Source organism: Schistocerca nitens, chromosome 9, assembly GCF_023898315.1.
Source record: "Schistocerca nitens isolate TAMUIC-IGC-003100 chromosome 9, iqSchNite1.1, whole genome shotgun sequence".
NCBI lineage: Eukaryota > Metazoa > Arthropoda > Insecta > Orthoptera > Acrididae > Schistocerca > Schistocerca nitens.
The window spans coordinates 347,390,135-347,414,005 of record NC_064622.1 but is presented as its reverse complement, the minus strand read 5'-3'; the positions used below and the strand labels follow the sequence as shown (position 1 = coordinate 347,414,005).

Sequence of the window (23,871 nt, the reverse complement as noted above, 5' to 3'; positions counted from 1 at the left end):
CTACAGTCCAAGTTTATAAAATTAACAATTAAAAGTTTAACATTAATATGAGTGACTATCCACAAAACCTTGCTTATTTTATGCTGAAACTGGCGTATACAATAAAAATTTTTTTTACATAGGATATACCTCACATATTGTAAAATACTGAAAAACAACAATGCTAACCTAATTTTTCGTAATTGTGGCTTCATTACTGAAAGCAAAATATTGCGAACATATATTTGACAAACATACAATTGCAATTACTGAACTTTCAATGAATTGTCTCTTCAGAGAGTACTTCGTTAGGGTATTGAAACAGGAATGTAAGCACGGAGTTGTTTTATTTCATTCTGTTCTATTGGAACAGCCTTCAGTCCAAATGCACATTTACGTTCAACCTCCAGCGGACATCTTAAATAAGCAATCATGGAGAACATGGATGGGGCTGCAGATAGGTGGCAAAATAGTCCGCACATTTGTGATAAATACTGTGTCCGGATGGTGCAATGGTTAACAAAGCTGTCTAATAAGCAGGAGATCGTGGGTTCAGGTCCCGGTTCAGCACGCATTTTCTTCTGTTGCTGCTGATTCTGCCCAAAGACCTGATGCAGATTATATCATTAATTACTTTCCCTTTCACTCCACCTTCCCCTCCACCTTCCCCTTCCCCTTCTCCTCCCCCTTCCCCTCCACCTTCCCCTTCTCCTCCCCCTTCCCCTTCTCCTCCCCCTTCCTCTTCCCCTCCCCATTCCCCTTTTGTGTTTTCCCCCTGTCCCACCTTTCCCCTTCCTCCTTCCTCCTTTCTCTTCTTTCTCCATCCCCCCTTCCCAGTCTCCTTCCCATTCCCCTCCCTCATCCCCCTCCCCTCCACCCACCCCTCCTCCTCCCTTTCCCCTCCCTCATCCCCCTCCCCCCCACCCACCCCACCCCTCCCTTTTCCCTCCTTCATCCTCCTCCCCTCCCCTCCACCCACCCCTCCCCCTCCCTTATCCCCTCCCCTCCACCCAACCCTCCCCCTCCCCTCCACCCAACCCTCCCCCTCCCCTCCACCCATCCCATCCTCTCCCCTCCCCTCTCCTCCAATTTACCTAATATGCATCGCAGCTGCAGATCACGCATGATGTCTGTTCTTTCGGACATGTCTGAAAGTACAGATACCACACATCCATATAACTGATTCATTGTAATGAATCTACATCCTCCAGTGTAAAATTAGTGAGCAACGAGGACATAGACGGGGACTGCAGATAGGTAGCATTAGCTAGGATTGTTAGTCAGCCGAGGAGTGTGGCAAAATAGTCCATGCATTTGCACTAAATACTGTGTCCAGGTGGTGCAGTGGTTAACGCAACTGTCTAGTAAGCAGGAGATTCCGGGTTTGGGTCCCGGTCCGGCATGCATTTTCACTCACCACTGCTGTTTCCGCACAAAGTCATAATGCAGGTGATATTGTTAGTTTCTTTCCTTTCCTTTCATTTCTCCCCTCTTCCCCTCACAATTTATGTTTATGTATCGCAGCTGCCTATCATGCGTGCTGTCTGTTCTTTCAGTCATGTTCAAAAGAGCAGACACACGCATTCATATAAATAATTACAAAACTAGTTAAAAACCCATGACAGTAACATATTTCTTACATTTGTGTGGTCCTTCAAACATAAGAAATATGCTACTTTTGTGGTTTTTGTCTGGTCTCTGCCTTATAGTAAGTCCTATTTAACAGATGTAATCAGAAACAATCATGTTTAATAATTGCTTGAAGGTATTGAAGCCACTCCACTATCGTTTCAATTTACATGAATTGTCTGGTATAACATATTTAATGCTATAGCATTAAAGTTGAAAATGCCACACATCTCCGTGTTTGTATAGTTGTAATTAATGTATAAATGCTTTGCAGAGTTTTCCACGTCGTATTTGTCGTTCTCAAAGTTTTCACAGCTTATCCCACCAGCATCATCAGGAGATTACATTTCAAACACTTGCCACGTCAGGTTTGTCAATCCCACGTTTTTGAAGATTTCCTCTATTTTTATCAGAATATTACATTTTAGTAGGCCTACTGAAGTCTGATCTCCTGATGATGATGATGACACAGGAAGTCATCAAAAGCTCAAGACTGACAAGTTTGATGTGATAAGAACTCTGTAAAGCATTCCTTCAGGAATGTCACCACGAAGAACTATGTGATTAATTCTAACGTTGAACTGACACACTGCTAAATCTGCAGTGTATTGGTGGATGTGGTAAATTTTCATGTTATTCATGCCTGTGTGTGATTTTTCTTTTTTTTTTTTTTTTTTTTTTTTTTTTTTTTTTTTTTAAAAAAAAAAAAAAAAAGGACCTTACAGAGAAGGAAAAGTCTGACTTAGCTGCTGAGAGCCAGTCAGTCTGCTTTCATGTTTTATTTTGCATTTGACATGTCTTGATTAAAAAAATAAAGCTTTCCTCGACTCGGAAATTCTTTTGAACATCACAGTGCTCCTATAGGCGTGGTAATAATGGAGATGCTATGCCATTGCCTTCCTCTGACATTGGTATTGACATACTCAATCAGTTCCATGGGGATTTACTGTTTTCCATGGCTTCAAACTGTAATGCAGCTTGGCAGTTTTCAAATTTGTCAATCAGTGCAGATATAAACTAAGCAATAAGTCACAGAAAAAATCTTGATGCTGGCTGGTGATCAAACCACAAAGTTTTGGATTGGCAGTCAGGCACTTAAAGACAGCCACTGAGCTTGATTATGAAGAGTAAATGCTTAATACGACTGGTCCTTCACTCAGGATCACCAGGTATCTTTTGTAATTTGATTTAATGACCACTCTCATATTAATGAGATACTGATTTACTCATCTTGTAAACACATCTGTAGAGTTAACAAAATTTGACATATTCTGACATGGAGCAAAATTGCAATTTAAATGTAACAAAACATTATTACCAGAGTCTTATATTTATAATCACAATTGGTTCATTAAATTAAACAGCACTCATTACCACAGCAATGATTCAGAAGTATTATACACAGTTTTCATTTGATGTTACTGTGGTGTAGTCCCCCCCCCCCTCCCACCACCACCACCACCACCACCACCACCACCCCATAAACCATGGACCTTGCTGTTGGTGGGGAGGCTTGCGTGCCTCAACGATACAGATAGCCGTACCGTAGGTGCAACCACAACGGAGGGGTATCTGTTGAGAGGCCTGACAAACGTGTGGTTCCTGAAGAGGGGCAGCAGCCTTTTCAGTCGTTGCAGGGGCAACAGTCTGGATGATTGGATGATCTGGCCTTGTAACACTAACCAAAATGGCTTTGCTGTTCTGGTACTGGGAACGGCTGAAAGCAAGGGGAAACTACAGCAGTAATTTTTCCTGAGGGCATGCAGCTTTACTATATGATTAAATGATGATGGCGTCCTCTTGGGTAAAATATTCTGGAGGTAAAATAGTCCCCCATTCTGATCTCCGAGCGGGGACTACTCAAGAGGACGTTGTTATCAGGAGAAAGAAAACTGGCGTTCTATGGATCGGAGCATGGAATGTCAGATCCCTTAATTGGGCTGGTAGGTCAGAAAATTTAAAAAGGGAAATGGATAGGTTAAAGTTAGATATAGTGGGAATTAGTGAAATTCGGTGGCAGGAGGAACAAGACTTATGGTCAGGTGAATACAGGGTTATAAATACAAAATCAAATAGGGGTAATGCAGGAGTAGGTTTAATAATGAATAAAAAAATAGGAGTATGGTTAAGCTACTACAAACAGCATAGTGAACGCATTATTGTGGCCAAGATAGACATGAAGCCCACGCCTACTACAGTAGTACAAGTTTATATGCCGACTAGCTCTGCAGATGACGAAGAAATTGATGAAATGTATGACAAGATAAAAGAAATTATTCAGGTAGTGAAGGGAGACGAAAATTTAATAGTCATGGGTGACTGGAATTCGTCAGTAGGAAAAGGGAGAGAAGGAAACATAGTAGGTGAATATGGATTGGAGCTAAGAAATGAAAGAAGAAGCTGCCTGGTAGAATTTTGCGCAGAGCATAACTTAATCATAGCTAACACTTGGTTTAAGAATCATGAAAGAAGGTTGTATACATGGAAGAACCCTGGAGATACTAAAAGGTATCAGATAGATTATATAATGGTAAGACAGAGATTTAGGAACCAGGTTTTAAACTGTAAGACATTTCCAGGGGCAGATGTGGACTCTGACCACAATCTATTGGTTATGAACTGTAGATTAAAACTGAAGAAACTGCAAAAAGGTGGGAATTTAAGGAGATGGGACCTGGATAAACTGAAAGAACAAGAGGTTGTACAGAGTTTCAGGGAGAGCATAAGGGAACAATGGCCAGGAATGGGGGAAATAAATACAGTAGAAGAAGAATGGGTAGCTTTGAGGGATGAAATAGTGAAGGCAGCAGAGGATCAAATAGGTAAAAAGACGTGGGCTAGTAGAAACCCTTGGGTAACAGTAGAAATATTAAATTTAATTGATGAAAGGAGAAAATATAAAAATACAGTAAATGAAGTAGGCAAAAACGAATACAAACGTCTCAAAAATGATATCAACAGTAAGTGCAAAATGGCTAAGCAGGGAGGCTAGAGGACAAATGTAAGGATATAGAGGCTTATCTCACTAGGGGTAAGATAGATACTGCCTACAGGAAAATTAAAGATACCTTAGTAGAAAGGAGAACCACTTGCATGAATATTAAGAGCTTTGATGGAAACCCAGTTTTAAGCAAAGAGGGAAAGCAGAAAGGTGGAAGGAGTATATAGAGGGTCTATACAAGGACGATGTACTTGAAGACAATATTATGGAAATGGAAGAGGATGTAGATGAAGATGAAATGGGAGATATGATATAGCGTGAAGAGTTTGACAGAGCACTGAAAGACATGAGTCGAAACAAGGCCCCCGGAGTTGACAACATTCCGTTAGAACTACTGACAACCTTGGGAGAGCCAGTCCTGACAAAACTCTACCATCTGGTGAGCAAGATGTATGAGACAGGCGAAATACCCTCAGACTTCAAGAAGAATATAATAATCCCAATCCCAAAGAAAGCAGGTGTTGACAGATGTGAGAATTACCGAACAATCAGTTTAATAAGCCACAGCTGCAAAATACTAACACGAATTCTTTACAGACGAATGGAAGAACTGATAGAAGCCGACCTCGGGGAAGATCAGTTTGGATTCCGTAGAAATGTTGGAACACGTGAGGCAATACTGACCTTACGACTTATCTTAGAAGAAAGATTAAGGAAAGGCAAACCTACGTTTCTAGCATTTGTAGACTTAGAGAAAGCTTTTGACCAATTTGATTGGAATTCTCTCTTTCTCTCTTTCAAATTCTGAAGGTGGCAGGGGTAAAATACAGAGTGCGAAAGGCTATTTACAATTTGTACAGAAAGCATATGGCAGTCATACGAGTCGAGGGGTATGAAAGGGAAGCAGTGGTTGGGAAGGGAGTGGGACGGGGTTGTAGCCTCTCCCCGATGTTATTCAATCTATATATTGAGCAAGCAATAAAGGAAACAAAAGAAAAGTTCGGAGTAGGTATTAAAATCCATGGAGAAGAAATAAAAACTTTGAGGTTCGCCGATGACATTGTAATTCTGTCAGAGACAGCAAAGGACTTGGAAGAGCAGTTGAACGGAATGGACAGTGTCTTGAAAGGAGGGTGTAAGATGAACATCAACAAAAGTAAAACGAGGATAATGGAATGTAGTCGAATTAAGTCGGGTGATGCTGAGGGAATTAGATTAGGAAATGAAACACTTAAAGCAGTAAAGGAGTTTTGCTATTTGGGGAGCAAAATAACTGATGATGGTCGAAGTAGAGAGGATATAAAATGTAGACTGGCAATGGCAAGGAAAGCATTTCTGAAGAAGAAAAATTTGTTAACATCGAGTATAGATTTAAATGTCAGGAAGTCATTTCTGAAAGTATTTGTATGGAGTGTAGCCATGTATGGAAGTTAAACGTGGACTATAAATAGCTTAGACAAGAAGAGAATAGAAGATTTCTAAATGTGGTGCTACAGAAGAATGTTGAAGATTAGATGGGTTTATCACATAACTAATGATGATGTATTGAATAGAATTGGGGAGAAGAGGAGCTTGTGGCACAACTTGACTAGAACAAGGGATCGTTTGGTAGAACATGTTCTGAGACATTGAGGGATCATCAATTTAGTATTGGAGGGAAGCGTGGAGGGTAAAAATCATAGAGGGAGACCAAGAGATGAATACACTAAGCAGATTCAGAAGGATGTAGGCTGCAGTAGGTACTGGGAGATGAAGAAGCTTGCACAGGATAGAGTAGCATGGAGAGCTGCATCAAACCAGCCTCAGGACTTGAAGACCACAACAACAACAACGTGGTGTAGTATTTAAGTTATGGCTTTGTGATAAAAATTTAAACGTTTTCCACTTGCAAGTGCAGATGATGTATCATACACAAGTAGCTAGTGTGCCTGCTATATCATATTTGGTATTGTAGTGCTGTTTATGAACTTTATTTTTGTCATACAATCTATACCCATGCATCAGTTGTTAATTACTTTGCTTCATTACTTTACTAAATTTCTTTGTTTTTAAATGTGTTTACAAAGTGTATTGAAGTTGCTTGTTTTGATGAAGTTATTTATTATGTGGTAGGAATTCATTGAGGGCCAGCTCTTTTTTCCCTGTAATTGCAATTTTATTGATCTTGTAGCCTTAATAACGATTTTTTTAGCCATTTGCTACTGCAGTTGTTGTAACAACAGCTGGTTTTGCTCATTTCTTCTCTTTTTAAGAGAACAATCTTTTGTGATTTTGCATTGAGAGGAAAACAAGGAACATGCAGTATCATCATTAACTTTATCACTAGGATGGATTTTCATTCTGCAGTAGAGGTACTGCTGGAAGTAAATCTGTGATGGTGGGTCATGAGTCTTGCACGAATATTTAGATCGTAGAGCATTTACCGATTTAAGACAAAGGTTCCAGGGTTAGGTCCCAGTCTGGCACACAGTTTTAATTTGCCTAGAAGTTTCAACTTTATCACCTTTTAACCCATGGATGTGTCATAAAAAAATTTGTCTGTCATTTAGGCTAGCTGCCCCATCATCAGGAATGTCAAACTTGACGAGGGACCTCAGAGACCTATCATCAGCTGGGCTGTCTACTGCAGGACTTATCCAAAACTTCCAAAGCCTTCTGAAAGAAGGAGAAGTAACGAGATACACCCCAGAGGAACAGGCAAGGGTCTGCAGGTTTGTGTGTTCACAAGTAGGTTAATATTTTTATTGGTGCGAGTCTGTATGTCACATATATGAACATATTACGTTTCTAGTACTCTGGTAAAAGCTATGATGTACACTTCATTTCAAAACTTTAATTACTTTGCAGTATACTTACAACAGCAGAATATTGCCTGGAGACAACTCAGCAATTAGAAGAGAAGCTCAAAGAAAAAGTTGACCCTGGATTGGCTGAGAAGATTAATCTGTCCCAGGAACAGGATGTATTCCACAAGTAAGGAAGAACAGACCACTGCATTATGTCTCGTTTAGTAGCAAGTACGAGGTGCATTCAAGTTCTAAGGCCTCCGATTTTTTTTCTAATTAACTACTCACCCGAAATCGATGAAACCAGCGTTACTTCTCGAAGTAATTGCCCTGCAGACGTACACATTTTTCACAACGCTGATGCCATGATTCCATCGCAGCGGCGAAGGCTTCTTTAGGAGTCTGTTTTGACCACCGGAAAATCGCTGAGGCAATAGCAGCACGGCTGGTGAATGTGCGGCCACGGAGAGTGTCTTTCATTGTTGGAAAAAGTCAAAAGTCACTAGGAGCCAGGTCAGGTGAGTAGGGAGCATGAGGAATCACTTCAAAGTTGTTATCACGGAGAAACTGTTGCGTAACGTTAGCTCAATGTGCGGGTGCATTGTCTTGGTGAAACAGCACACGCGCAGCCCTTCCCAGACGTTTTTGTTGCAGTGCAGGAAGGAATTTGTTCTTCAAAACATTTTCGTAGGATGCACCTGTTACCATAGTGCCCTTTGGAACGCAGTGGGTAAGGATTACGCCCTCGCTGTCCCAGAACATGGACACCATCATTTTTTCAGCACTGGCGGTTACCCGAAATTTTTTTGGTGGCGGTGAATCTGTGTGCTTCCATTGAGCTGACTGGCGCTTTGTTTCTGGATTGAAAAATGGCATCCACGTCTCATCCATTGTCACAACCAACGAAAAGAAAGTCCCATTCATGCTGTCATTGCGCGTCAACAATGCTTGGCAACATGCCACACTGGCAGCCATGTGGTCGTCCGTCAGCATTCGTGGCACCCACCTGGATGACACTTTCCGCATTTTCAGGTCGTCATGCAGGATTGTGTGCACAGAACCCACAGAAATGCCAACTCTGGAGGCGATCTGTTCAACAGTCATTCGGCGATCCCTCAAAACAATTCTCTCTCGATCATGTCGTCAGACTGGCTTGTGCGAGCCCGAGGTTATTTCGGTTTGTTGTCACACGATGTTCTGCCTTCATTAAACTGTCGCACCCACGAACGCACTTTCGACACATCCATAACTCCATCACCACATGTCTCCTTCAACTGTCGTTGAATTTCAATTGGTTTCACACCACGCAAATTCAGAAAACGAATGATTGCACGCTGTTCAAGTAAGGAAAACGTCGCCATTTTAAGTATTTAAAACAGTTCTCATTCTCACCGCTGGCGGTAAAATTCCATCTGCCGTACGGTGCTGCCATCTCTGGGACGTATTGGCAATGAACGCGGCCTCATTTTAAAACAATGTGCATGTTTCTATCTCTTTCCAGTCCGGAGAAAAAAAATCGGAGGCCTTAGAACTTGAATGCACCTCATATAATCATGTGCTCACCAGAATCATAAGAAAAGTGGTTTCTCTCTAGTTTGTGTTTCAGTTGTGATACATCCAAATGAACTTGCACTAATTCCTGAATTGTCATATTTACAATGGAAGCTGTTGCACAATATTGAAATTCAGTTAACACATCAAATGCCATGAACCTGCTTGTAGACATATCAGAGCCTCACACTTCATGCATTGTTCTTGCTGGCAGAAACCCTTCCATGCCTGTTCAAGTCTTAAAACAATAAATTAAATTAAATGGCAATCACAGAAAATAAAGTTAAGTAACTCTATTCTCATTCATGCATGTGTCTTACAGGTCAAACAATGGAAAATCCAGGATGTAATGTAACAATATTATGAAAAGGATAGTTGCTGCTCACCATGTTGTGGAGATGCTGAGTGGCAGATAGGCACAACAAAAAGACTCTCACAAAATAAACTTTCAGCCAACAAGGCCTTTGTCTAAAATAGATGACAGGCACACATACACACTCATGCAAACGCAACTCTCACACATATGACAGTTATGTGTGTGTGAGTATGTACATGTGTCTGTCGTCTGTTTTTGACAAAGGCCTTGTTGGCCAAAAGTTTATTTTATGTCAGTCTTTTTGTTGTACCTATCTGCAACTCAGCATCTCTGCTATATGGTGAGTAGCAACTATACTTTTCATAATATTCTCTTACAGATCAAAATTTTGAAAAAAATATCTATGCCTCCATATGTTTTATGTAAAAATTCATAAAGATTTTTAAATGAAATGAACTTTACTAACATTCTATAAGTTGATTCTCCGTTTCTACATATTTATTTCTCAGTGTAATCACTCAGGCAATGAACATATTTCTCCCAAAGAGAAACCAGTTTGTTGATGCCATCTCTGTAGAATTTCTGACTTTGTTGACAAAGTCACAACCTCACCTCTGCCTGCACCGTTTCATCACTATCAAAGAGAAGACCTCAAAGATGTTATTTAACCTTTGGAAACAGATGAAAATCGGATAGAGCTTATTCAGGACTGTATGGGGGATGATCGATGATAGTGAACTTAAGATGTCAGATTGTTGCATATTTGACAGTGCTTTTGTGTGGTCTGACATTGTCCTGCTGAAGGAAAGGGTGCTCCACGTGTAAACAAACTCTTCGAATTCATGCTTTCAGTTTTCTGAAGGTCTTGCAGTACCTTGCAGAGTTTACGGTGGTGCCTGTAGACATGAATTCCAAATACACCACACACTGAACATCTCAGAACACTGTGAGCATGACTTTGCCTGCTGATGGCACGGTCTTGAACATATTTGATATCAGTGATCCATTGGGGTGGAACTCCATTGATGCTCCTTCATTTTTGGGTTGAAAATCATGAACCCAACTTTCATCATCTGTCACAATCTTGTTAAGGAAACTATCACCCTGACACCAAAAATGCAGAATAAATAGTTGACAGATGTCCCATCTCCTCTGTTTCATACAGGAATGGACATCCACGATGCACACAGATTTCTGTACTGGAATTCTGCAGTGACGGCCTGCACACGCTCTCGTAAAATGCCACACTTACCTAAGAGCTGTCTCTGTGTTGTCTGACAATTTTCTCTGATGAATTCATCAACTTGATTCCGATTAGTCTCGTTGATTGTTATTTGTGGTCATCCACTCCGAGCTCTGTCACATGTGTTGAGGTTAGTGCCACCCTTCTCTTCATTACAAGCATGAACAACCCAATGCCAAACATTACTGATGTTGATAAAAGTACCATCACTCACAGCTTGCATTCTTCTATGGATTTGATTTGGAGGCGTGTTTTCTGTAGTTACAAACTCAATTACAGCACTCTGTTTCTTAGACACTGATGGAGTTACGTTACATACCGTTATGCTACGTGCTAAAATTCATAGCTCTCTAGCAGCAGATGGTCGCAACATGCATCAGCGGAGCTACAAAGTCAACCGAGTGATACACATGACGTGTAATACCTCATTTGATATTTAGAAAAGTGTTGTGTCAGTTACAGTGGGAGTCAGCACCGACATACACAAGGAAGAAGAGAAACTGCGATGGCCGGTTGCAGGAATACAAAATGATCTGTATATTAAACTTTCAAATGATACAGTACTTTATTTCGAAAAAGAAAATAAACATAACTTTATGAAGTGGCTCCTGTGCCTCCTACTTACAAGTAGTTTAGCTAATATTACTACTCGCAGAGTGCAGGCTAGGTAACATCTTCCTATTACTTACTACTGTACTGATGCTCTTGAAGACTGCAACCACACTGGGGCCAAACAGCAATGGACAGCTCATTAAATCAGCATTGACATGGGATGCTGAGCTCTGTCTTCCTGGAGATGTGGCGCTGCCCGCTCTTTCCATTGGTGCATGGAGCAGCACTTTCTTGTTGTCACTTCGTGGCACTGCATTGCTCAGTGTGCAATCAGTGCTTTAGGACTGCACATTCCTCCCCTCCAAAATGTTGCATTCATCGCTTTGGTGTAGGGAGCCATCTTATGTCAACGGGGGGGGGGGGGGTGGGGGGGGTGGAGGGGGGGGGGGCAGGAAGCTGAGTGGCATGAGGAGCCGGGAGTCCCAACTGGGACCAACGCCGTACCTCCGGCCGTGCACCGACATCCGTCTTGCACTTTGAGAAGAACATCAGTTGGAGAACTCCCAGAAAGGTATCCATCCTCTTCCTGAGCAGTGATGGAGAGGTCAGTGATGACAACTACAAAGCTGAGTGGCATGAGGAGCCGGGAGTCCCAACTGGGACCAACGCCGTACCTCCGGCCGTGCACCGACATCCGTCTTGCACTTTGAGAAGAACATCAGTTGGAGAACTCCCAGGAAGGTATCCATCCTCTTCCTGAGCAGTGATGGAGAGGTCAGTGATGACAACTACAGTGGCGACGATCATGACACAACACCGCATGGTCTACGGTGGATGCTGGGACAAGTGCTGGGAAGTTGAACTGCTGTAGCGGTGAAGGCGATGAGTCCAGCTCCATCGGTTCCACATGCAGTGCCAAACAGGCACCCAGGGGCGGCCGCACCGACTGCAAGATCCGTGTAAGATGTGAAACTGGAGACAAAAAGTCTGTGGTAGAATCTTGCAGTCGAGAAGCACAAATCTGGTTCTGGTGGCTGCACAGCGACCCAGCATAACCTTGAATTAAATGTATGCAAGCACCCAAATTTCGAAGAATCGTTCCTCTCTTCCTGTGCCTGGTACAACCACAAACTCTGAAAAGAAGACCACCATTGGTCACAAAGCGATTCTTGTGAAGCGTGACAGGCGCCATGCGCTGCAGTGGGTGCAGTAACTGGAGGAGCAGTGTGCGATGGCACCAGCCATATAGAAGCTCTGCCAACAATGGGGCAGAGCAGCACTTGCTCCTGTGGTCGGGAGGGAGGGGGTATGTAATTCGATCACTTGTTGCTTGAATGTATGCACATACTATTCAGCTTCTCCTTTTGACTGAGGATGAAACAGAGCACTGGTAAGGTGAGTGTTACCATTAGCTGTTCAAAACTCTTCAAAGACATTAGCCATAAACTGTGGTCCATCTTCTGTAACCAACACATCGGGCAAGACTTCCAAACAAACACTATATGACAAAACCTGAATGGCACTGTGTGACGGAGTCGAGTTCATGGGCACCGCAAATCAGATGTTTGTTAAAAGAGTCCACAACAGTAAGCTAATGAATGTTCCAAAAAGGACCAGTAAAGTCAGTATGCACTGATTGCCACGGCAATTGAGACTTTTACCAAGTGTAAACGTTTGTGGCATTATCTATTCAGTGTGGGCGTCCGTGCCCAGCCATGTACAGTGCTGACATGCAATCACAACAGATCTTTCTGCAACACTTTGCAAATAAGCACACATGATTGTCCAGAGTCAGTTTGCATTAAAATCACACCATGCTAGATGGAGAGGCTATGCCAACGAACAGAATATTGTTGCACAAAAGAATTCCGTATGTTTTTCACTGAATGAAGTCAAGCAGTATGGGTGTAGTGCAACAAAAGGTTCAAATCAGGGTCTGCTTCTGTAACCTGTGCAGTTTTCCTATAGTTTAGTGGAAAAGTACGTAAAAGTTCAGTGTCTTGTTCATCGATCGGACAATAAGATGCAGCAGTAGCATCAAATTCAGAATCGACCAACAGGAAGGCGAGGAAGGGCGTCAGCATTTGCATGCTTCGATGTGGGCTGGTACAATATTTCAACTGATACTGTGACACTAACAAAGCCCACCATTGCTGCTTCTGAGCTGTGTGTAGCGGAACAAGTTTGATTGGATGAAACAAAGACTGAAGTGGCTTATGGTCTGTTGCTTTTGACCAAACAGATAATGGTGAAACTTTGTCATGCAATTGATAATAGTGAGCGCTTCGTTCTTAATTTGTGAGTAGTTACATTGAGTTTTGGCCAATGACTTGGAAGCAAAAGCAGTTGGCTGTCCTTTGAACCAAATTTGTGCAAGAGCTCAGCTTTGATTCAGTGCAAAAAAGTGTCAACTGCCAAAACTTCAGGCTTAGCAGGCTCAAAATGAACAAGGCATCTGTCACTCCTTCACTTAATAAGGCATTTTTAAATTTCTGGAGCGCATCCTGACACCTTCTGGTCCAAACAAAAGGCACATTCTTCCAGCACAAATGATGCAATGGAACTGTGATTTCGGCTGTATTGGGCATAAACCGGAAATAATATGTCATCTTCTTGAGAAGTTCCTGTAATTCTGCCATGTTCTGTGGGACAGGAAGGTCTGGGATGGCCAGCAAATGTGATTGAAGAGGATGAACACCTTGGCTATCAAGAACATGGCCTAAGTACTGAATTGCAGACTGAAGAAGGCACATTTGTCCAGGCGATACTTCAAACCTGCAGCTGAAAGCACTTGGAAAAATGTACAAAGATTATTGACATGTTGCTCCAGTGTATATTCTGACACGACAACATCGTCCAAGTAACTTGAACAGAATGGAACTTTAGCAGTAAGCTGTTCTAGGTAGCTCTGGAATATGGCAGGCACAGAAGCGCTGCCAAAGGGTAAGTGCAAAAATTTGAACAATCCTAAATGTGTGTTGACCACAAATACTTTCTGAGACTCCTCATCTAGCGGAATTTTTTAAAAATAGTCTATTTTTTAAAAATAGTGGCATGCACAAAGCCTATCCATTAACTTCTCAGGGCGATGGAACAGATAAGTATCAGTCATTGTTTGTGGATTCGCAGTGGATTTAAAGCCAATACAAAGATGAAGTCTTCCAGAAGTTTTGGTAAGATTACCAAGGGAGAAGCCAATTGACTAGCCTGGATAGGAATAATAACACCATTGTCTTCCCACTCTTTAAATTCACTTGCAACTTTGTCTCTAAGTACAAGAGGTATGAGACGGGCCTGAAAACTCGTAGGTTGCGCATTGTCCTTCATTGTAAAATGCACCACAAAATTATTTCCTCTGCCAAGTCCTTCAGAAAATAAATCAGGAAACTCCTCAATCAATTGAGTAACACTGTCCTTTGGTTTGAAAGCAGAAACAGAAAGTACTTGTCCTGAATATGAAGACCAAACAAATCAAGCGAATGTAACCCAAAAATATTTGCAGTCTTTTGGACGCACAATTGTAAATGTCACTGTTCTTCTGTGAGACTGTAAAGCGGCAGGCAAATTACGTACATGCACGAAGCACTGGACTGTCCTGACCATTATATGCAGTAAGTTGCATGCTACATTTTGTTGCCAGTGGTGAGCCCAATTTTTCCTAATTAGTGTGAGTGGGCAATGTAATTGAGGTGCCGGTGTATAACTGAAGTCACACACAGCGTCCAGCTGCGACTAAGTTCACTAACAGTTTCTTTAACTGGCATTGCACAGCACTTGAGCAGGGCGAAGGCACATCCTGAATTTGGTCTATACTAGTACCGGCAGCCCATGTAGAAAAAAAAATTACATTCACTGAGTAGAGCACCAGGCTTCTGAGAGCAGGGGCGAGTAGAGTTCTTCTTCTCTTGGAAGCATACAGACTGTACATGACCTGGCTTTCCACTAAGCGAAGGGTAATTTTGTCGTTTATGTGTGGAAAAGCAGCGGGGATATAATTTCACAGCTGACACTTCCACAGTGATACTAGTTTACTCCTCCAGGTCATGGTGGCCTATTTGTGTGTGGCGGTCAGTCATGAGGCCGTACTTGTTTGTCACTTTCTGTTACACCACAAATGGGAGCTACCTAAAAGTTTTCCATAGCACTATCACACGAGTCCTGATGTTCAATAATTTGCAACAGTTGTTTCAAAGAGGCTCAGAATGTTTGAGAATTTGTTCACAAATCCTACTGTCTTGAACATTGTACATTATTGCATCAAGAATCATTGTGTCACTATAGTACTATCCACAACTGCACTGAAAACGACACTGTCATGTCAAACCCTGAAGTTCTGTGACCAACTGATGGTATGTCTGTCTTGGTTTTTACCAGAATTGAAAGAACTTATAATGAGCTGCAGCAACTTTTACCTGATCCTCATAATACTTAGTAAGGGCAGAAACTAAATCTTCAAAAACTAGCAACTTCAACCTACTAGTCAGGAATAACTTCTAAGTAGGCAGTAAACTCCTGTGCTGGCCATTGACCAGAAAGTTTCACAGGACCTTGCACTTGATGTGTATCACAATGAGGGTCGAACTGAGTGTAGTACTTGTTCCATTCCTTTTGCTGTTCATCGAATGCTCAGACCGGCGAAATGCACCGAGGCAGTGACTCAGATGTGGCTGGCTGTTGTGATGGAGTTAATACAGAAGTGGTTTGTGAATTAATAAGCTGCTGGACTGCCGTCATCTACAGCAATGTTTGGTGGTTCTGAAACTAAATAAATTGCATCAGATCAAAGCCAGCAGCAGCCAGAGGCGTAAGCGCAGGTGGTGTAGGAGGCAGGTTAGAGGCCATTTTAATGAGACGAATGCCACAGCAAATTATAAGTAGAAGCAAGGCAAAAGAAAGAAAAGTAGTAACAATGCACCTCTGAAAGTAAAGAGAGAAATACTAGTGGCAAGCAGTGAGGGAGCAGTGTAGAGGGAAGGCAGTGTTGATTCTGGATTCCTCATCGCCAGATGCTGTGTCAGCACTGACAGAAACAAGGAAGAAGAGAAGTTGTAATGGCCAGTTGCAGGAATCCAAACTGATACGTACATTAAACTTTCAAATGATTTCAATACTTTATTTCGAAAAAGCAAATAAACATAACTCCTCTTCATGAAGTGGCTCTTGTGCCTCCTGCTTGCAAGTACTTTAGCTACTATTACTACTTGCAGAATGTAACATCTTCCCAGAATGTAACGTACTCCAACTACTCATTACTGATGCTCTTGATGACCGTGACCGAACTGGGGCTGACCAGTGATGGGCAGCTGGTTAAATCAGCGTTGACAGGGAGTGCTGAACTCTGTCTTCCTGGAAGTATGGCACTGCCTGCTCTTTCCATTATCGTGCATATCAGCACCTTGTTGATATCGCTTCGCTGCACTGTGTTAGTCAATGTGCAGTCAGTGCTTTAGGACTGCACAAAAAGAATAAAAAATTTGGTAGTATTACTTTTCAGCACATCCTCATAGGATGCCTGCAGGTATGTCATGTCTCAATGCAACATGTGAACTCAGAGAAGCATGAGGGCACTGGCTGCTACAAGTTAGTTATCTAGCATATACAATTTATTTAGTAGGCGAGTAGAATTGTGGAATCGACATAAAAATTCTTGAAAATGAAATATTTTATAGATAGTTTTTCACTCAATATAAATTTTGTCATAAGTGTGTGTCGTGCTTGCATCAATGTGTGTGCATTTAGAAGAAGGCCTTTTGCCCGAAAGCTTGGATGTTAGCTGTCTTTTTGTTTTGTACCTGTTTGCTACTCAACATATCCTCTATATGGTGACTAGCTATCTGTTCTTTTCACAATATTGTAACAGTATGTCATTTATGCCATTTATTCCAAGTTATCAAAGTCCACCTCTCAATCACTACCAAACCTGCCAATTCCCACTCCTTACTCAGCAGTAACCAGGAAATATAGCCAGTAAACATTTAACTGTATCATATATTCTGTCAGTTATCATTGCACTACCTCACTTTTTCAAAGTTCATATTTTGGAAAAAGAAAATGATTGAGAACATGCATTTTACAAGCTTTCACATTACATTAACATTCATAACTTGTTGCAATAGTTCATGCACCAGACACTTTTTTTTTCAGTGTGATCTCCAACTGCATCCAACTCCTGGTACAGGACTTGGAATCTGCTTGTGAACCAGCACTGACTGCCATGAGCAAGGTATTTTGAATGAGCTGTCTGTTTCAGCTAACCATTCTCTTACAATAGATAGTAATAAATACTAAGTACAACCAGTCACCAACTCAAAGGTGGTTTGAACTAGGCATTGTCACTAATGGTACTTACCTTTATACAACTGAAGACCAACCTACCCATTTAGGTATAGGAGGATAAAGAAGAAGCCGAACAGCAAAGAAATTTGGGCTAAGTGTCCGTTATTACCTATCCTTAAATTAACAATGTCGTAAAAGACAGATTGCTACTTACCGTAAAGAAGACATATTAAGTTGCAGGCAGCCACAATTAAAAGACACTCACATAAAGCTTTCGGCCACAGCCTTCATCAGCGTCTTGGCCATTTGGGCCCGAGATGCTGGAGTTGGTGGTCATGAGTGCATGTGGTGTGCTGACTTGTGTGTATGAATGGTGTACGTCTCTCTCTTTCACTGATGGAAGCTGTGGCATAAAACATCATATGTCTTTTAATTGCGCCTGTCTGCAATTTAATGTGTCTTCTTTCATGGTAAGTAGCAATGTCTTTTCCTACATTGTTGACATTCCTACCAGGAGTTCCCATTGTTTGGTCTATACTTAAATTATTTGCTTTACAGAATATCAACAGAACCTGTACTAAATTGAACTAAATCTAAATCTAAGACATCATACTTGCACAATCTCATATCCCAATCCTCTGAATGCTTCACCTGTGATTTTCAGACAGAATTACACACCATTAAATATATTGCATCATCAGTGGCTGTACCCCTGAATTAAATGACAACGTTTTACACAAAAAAAGAAGAAAAATGTTACCCTATGTGTATGGCCCCCCTTCCCCCCTACAGCAACATTTATATCTAAAACCAACTGTACTTCCTCATATTTAGGAAAGCTATCTGACAAATTAGCCAAAACACTCACGTCCTGCAATTACAAAACATCATTTTATGTAAGAGGCACTACAGCCCATATCCTATTTAACAGCAAGGACAAAACAGATTTATTAAGTTACAGTGATGTTTACAAAATTTTTGCAATGACTGCAACAAATTGCACGCTGACAGGCAGGGCCATAACAATAAGGCTGACTGAACACAAATGCAGCTGAAGATTACATAAGTCAGACTCCACCTTTGCCAAACACATGCTGAAGGAAGGACACAAATATCAAATCCACGCGGAAGTATTACATGTAGTCACAAGGAAAGAAAATAAGCGTATTAGATGCACTTGAGGTAAACATACATTTAACTCAAAATTCCCAACTGGTCCACTTCACCTGAGGCTACCAACCAGCCACATACCCACAAACTGCCACAATGATACATATTGCTACACAAAATTATAAAATACCACACTTTCCTAGACCTTACCCCACAAACTTAAACAATATAACTTGTAATATTATAATATTGTATACCCAGGTCCTATGTTCAATGCTGTCCATTGGATAAATATGTTATTTGCAATGTAAAACATGTTTGTTTCTCAATATAAGTTGCTACTGCTCAGTTATGACATCAAATGGTTCAATTGGCTCTGAGCACTATGGGACTCAACTGCTGTGGTCATAAGTCCCCTAGAACTTAGAACTACTTAAACCTAACTAACCTAAGGACATCACACACATCCATGCCCGAGGCAGGATTCGAACCTGCGACCGTAGCGGTCGTGCGGTTCCAGACTGTAGCGCCTTTAACCACTCGGCCACTCCAGCCGGCCGTTATGACATCATAACAATATATCCTGTAATAGTGTAAAATTATGTATTCTAATTATTGTGTATAGTAGCATCCATTGCCTAGGGTTTAGTTTACAATGTAAAAAAAAAGGGGGAAAAAAAGAAAAGGAAAAGAAATGAAAGTGTTGCACAACGTAAATGAAAAGTACTCAGTTCAACAGTATCTCATGAAAAAAGAAAAGAAAAAACTAAATTTAAGTTGTAATATTGTTTAGTTTAATTTTTTATTGTACTTCACATCGTCCATTATGTAAAGCGTAATTTCAACATTAAGAAACAAGTTCGATGCACAACATGCTGTGGAGTGGTTGTATTGTTGTCTGTAATGTTTGGTTACCTAAGAACCAACATCCCTTTCAGAGGCTAGTCAGTTGCTTCGTGAAGATGGCCTAATAAGCCGAAAACTAGTTCAAAATAAACAAACACTAGTAGAACAAAAACTGTGTACTTGTTATTCGACCTTAAATATGGAATTATGCTACCAAGAAGTAACAGAAAAATCCCTAAAAAAGTTATTTGTAGTGCAGTGGATACAGAAGAGAATCAGCAAGTTTACTTTTAAACATTTGTATTTGTACGTCTGGAGTACAGCATTGTATGGTAGTGAAACATGGACTGTGGGAAAACCGGAACAGAAGAGAATCGAAGCATTTGAGATGTGGTGCTATAGACGAACGTTGAAAATTAGGTGGACTGATAAGGTAAGGAATGAGGAGGTTCTACGCAGAATCAGAGAGGAAAGGAATATGTGGAAAACACTGATAAGGAGAAGGGACAGGATGATAGGACATCTGCTAAGACATGAGGGAATGACTTCCATGGTACTAGAGGGAGCTGTAGAGGGCAAAAACTGTAGAGGAAGACAGAGATTGGAATACGTCATGTCAAGCAAATAGTTGAGGACGTAGGTTGCAAGTGCTACTCTGAGATGAAGAGGTTAGCACAGGAAAGGAATTAGTGGCGGGCCACATCAAACCAGTCAGTAGACTGAGGGGGGGGGGGGGGGGGGGAGGTTTTCTGGGAAAAAAGAATGCACTCACCACCTGCAATTCACAACATAGTTCCACTGTGAATGCTGTTCTGGGGCACGGGTAAGATAGTTGCTGCTGTTAAGCAGCTGGAAATTGCTCTGACTGCTGTCAACCTATTTGAAGCGGCTGCAAGTGGATGTTTTGGGAGCACTACAAAAAGACATGTACCAAAGGTAACTCAATACTAGCCTCTTCAGTTGATACTGCCTCCTCTACAGGATTTACAGGATCTGTTGCCACTCATCCACTTGACGTGACTGGCGTATCAATAGTAGATATATAGGCCCTGCACAGGGAAGGCAAGGACCAGGGGGAACTCAGGGTAATACACCCATTCCCCTAACCAAAAACTTTGAGGCTTTGTCTTCCATTAAAACTGAAACGGCATAAGATACTTTACTTGTTGGGAAATGCACTTGTCTCATTTCAAGGGGAGGCAAACATAAAAAGGGCATGGGATTGTTAATTGGGAGTTCAGGTATATGGCAAATAATGGTACTGCAATGCACTCAGAGTATATGGCTGAAGGTCTCATACAAAATGTTGAAGAGGCTGTCCTGGCAGCTGTTGAAAAACAGGGTGCCACCAGGTGCAGAATGTGGCACACATTTGAACAAACGATTGCTGTCATCTAGGCTCCTTGGTCATACTTGAATCAGAGAAGTTTGAGAAGACCAGCCCTGCCTGTGGAATTTCAATGAACCTCACACTCTACAGCATTGTCCATAGAACTGATCATGGCACTCTGGTTCTTAGCCAAGTGGAGAGCTTGAACCAGAAACTTTGAGTGTTATTTTATAAGTTAAGCTATGACTTCCTAGGCTTACGCCATAGGCTTGAGAAGTGTAGGATCCTCCTAAACGGATTAACGGTGCATTACTCATCAGAGGCTATTACCCAGGTAGCTGACAGGATGTGGGGTACATGCAAGTGCTTTATAAATTACATGACTTTCATCAGAAGCTGTTACCCAGGTAGCTGACAGGATGTGGGGTACATACAAGTGCTTTATAAGTTACATGACTTTCCATTCAGTCCATCTAACTCTATACATAATTTTAAAACTGAGGCAGCCACAGCTAAAATAGTTATACATAATTGATTGACAGTTTGTACAGTAAATACGGTGTTAAAACTATTACATTGATTACAGTTTGTGCAGTAAATACAGGTGTTAAAACTATTACAATATAAAAAAGTCTAATAGTCCACTGTTGCTGTATTTATTTTAAAATGATTAGAGAGCCACCCAATTGGTTGCACAAATATTAAGTTGCATCTTCTGCTATATATAAATGCTGTGTCATATGGTATAGTGAGTTGTTACAGAATGCTGCAGAGTAACAGTTGCCATTGCTAGGAAAAATTTCCAGTCCTCAATTGATAAAAACCATTATGAATGATGAATGTCCAGTCTGTGTTAATATCACAAACTTTCGTCACTTTACCACTTAAAATATCAATTGGTAAAGTGTTGACAATTTGTGATTTTAACACAGGCCTCACACTTTTCTAACTTATTTCAATGAAATAGCTAATTTTTGTTAGTAAAATTTCGTTGTCCACATTATGATAATATTCCTTTATTAGGTGTAGTGTGCAACAACAATTGGTACATTTCAGAGACTTTGTTTTACATTATGTGTCCGTGTATGGTACTATCAGATAAAAGAGGGTTGACATTTAGAGATGTTCTTACTCAAAATTGTTGTATATAATTGACACAGGTTACAGTTGTCTCTTAATAACATACTTGATATTTCTCAAACCAATTATGTCTCTAACCCGAAAGGAATGTGTGTGCTATTTTATTTTTTGAACTGGTCAGTTAAAAAGTGTGTAATATTTTCTTTGTCAAATTATAGCAAACACTTCTTGCAACATAGATGGAGTACTCGTGCTGCAATCTATAAAGTCACTGGTAAAAATGAAAGATCCTTCCTTGTAGCTTGCTTCATACCTACCTGTATTAATGATGTGTATGTTGTATGCCCCCCCCCCCCCCCATGAACCATGGACCTTGCCGTCAGTGGGGAGGCTTGCGTGCCTCAGCGATACAGATGGCCGTACCGTAGGTGCAACCACAACGGAGGGGTATCTGTTGAGAGGCCAGACAAATGTGTGGTTTCTGAAGAGGGGCACAGCAGCCTTTTCAGTAGTTGCAGGGGCAACAGTCTGGATGATTGACTGATCTGGCCTTATAACATTAACCAAAACGGCCTTGCTGTGCTGGTACTGCGAACGGCTGAAAGCAAGGGAAAACTACAGCCGTAATTTTTCCCGAGGACATGCAGCTTTACTGTATGATTAAATGATGATGGTGTCCTCTTGGGTAAAATATTCCGGAGGTAAAATAGTCCCCCATTCGGATCTCCGGGCGGGGACTACTCAAGGGGACGTCATTATCAGGAAAAAGAAAACTGGTGTTCTGCGGATCGGAGCGTGGAATGTCAGATCCCTTAATCGGGCAGGTAGCTTAGAAAATTTAAAAAGGGAAATGGATAGGTTAAAGTTAGATATAGTGGGAATTAGTGAAGTTCGGTAGCAGGAGGAACAAGACTTTTGGTCAGGTGAATACAGGGTTATAAATACAAAATCAAATAGGGGTAATGCAGGAGTAGGTTTCATAATGAATGAAAAAATAGGAGTGCGGGTTAGCTATTACAAGCAGCATAGTGAACGCATTATTGTGGCCAAGATAGACACAAAGCCCATGCCTACTACAGTAGTCCAAGTTTATATGCCAACTAGCTCTGCAGATGATGAAGAAATTGATGAAATGTATGACGAGATAAAAAATTATTCAGGTAGTGAAGGGAGACGAAAATTTAATAGTCATGGGTGACTGGAATTCGTCAGTAGGAAAAGGGAGAGAAGGAAACATAGTAGGTGAATATGGATTGGGGGGAAGAAATGAAAGAGGAAGCCGCCTTGTAGAATTTTGCACAGAGCATAACTTAATCATAGCTAACACTTGGTTCAAGAATCATAAAAGAAGGTTGTATACCTGGAAGAATCCTGGAGATAGTAATAGGTATCAGATAGATTATATAATGGTAAGACAGAGATTTAGGAACCAGGTTTTAAATTGTAAGACATTTCCAGGGGCAGATGTGGATTCTGACCACAATCTATTGGTTATGAACTGCAGATTGAAACTGAAGAAACAGCAAAAAGGTGGGAATTTAAGGAGATGGGACCTGGATAAACTGAAAGAACCAGAGGTTGTAGAGAGTTTCAGGGAGAGCATAAGGGAACAATTGACAGGAATGGGGGAAAGAAATACAGTAGAAGAAGAATGGGTAGCTCTGAGGGATAAAGTAGTGAAGGCAGCAGAGGATCAAGTAGGTAAAAAGATGAGGGCTAATAGAAATCCTTGGGTAACAGAAGAAATATTGAATTTAATTGATGAAAGGAGAAAATATAAAAATGCAGTAAATGAAGCAGGCAAAAGGGAATACAAACGTCTCAAAAATGAGATCGACAGAAAGTGCAAAATGGCTACGCAGGGATTGCTAGAGGACAAATGTAAGGATGTAGAGGCTTGTCTCACTAGGGGTAAGATAGATACTGCCTACAGGAAAATTAAAGAGACCTTTGGAGAGAAGAAAACCACTTGTATGAATATCAAGAGCTCAGATGGCAACGCAGTTCTAAGCAAAGAAGGGAAGGCAGAAAGCTGGAAGGAGTATATAGAGGGTTTATACAAGGGCGATGTACTTGAGGACAATATTATGGAAATGGAAGAGGATGTAGATGAAGATGAAATGGGAGATACAATACTGCGTGAAGAGTTTGACAGAGCACTGAAAGACCTGAGTCGAAACAAGGCCCCAGGAGTAGACAACATTCCATTAGAACTACTGACGGCCTTGGGAG

The 23,871-nt window shown here is 41.2% G+C and overlaps 2 protein-coding genes across 2 annotated transcripts in view; both read left to right on the top strand.

Annotated features, from left to right (window-relative positions):
* The window catches only part of LOC126203065 (39S ribosomal protein L44, mitochondrial), a 644,782-nt gene that overhangs the window by 197,789 nt on the left and 423,122 nt on the right, over positions 1-23,871 (top strand). The window lies entirely within an intron of this gene.
* The window catches only part of LOC126203059 (vacuolar protein sorting-associated protein 53 homolog), a 155,659-nt gene that overhangs the window by 102,780 nt on the left and 29,008 nt on the right, over positions 1-23,871 (top strand). The window contains exons 10-12 of the mRNA XM_049937297.1: positions 7,099-7,260; positions 7,397-7,522; positions 17,142-17,220. Of these exons, the coding sequence (XP_049793254.1) occupies positions 7,099-7,260; positions 7,397-7,522; positions 17,142-17,220 (367 nt within the window). The remainder of the gene's footprint in view (positions 1-7,098; positions 7,261-7,396; positions 7,523-17,141; positions 17,221-23,871) is intronic.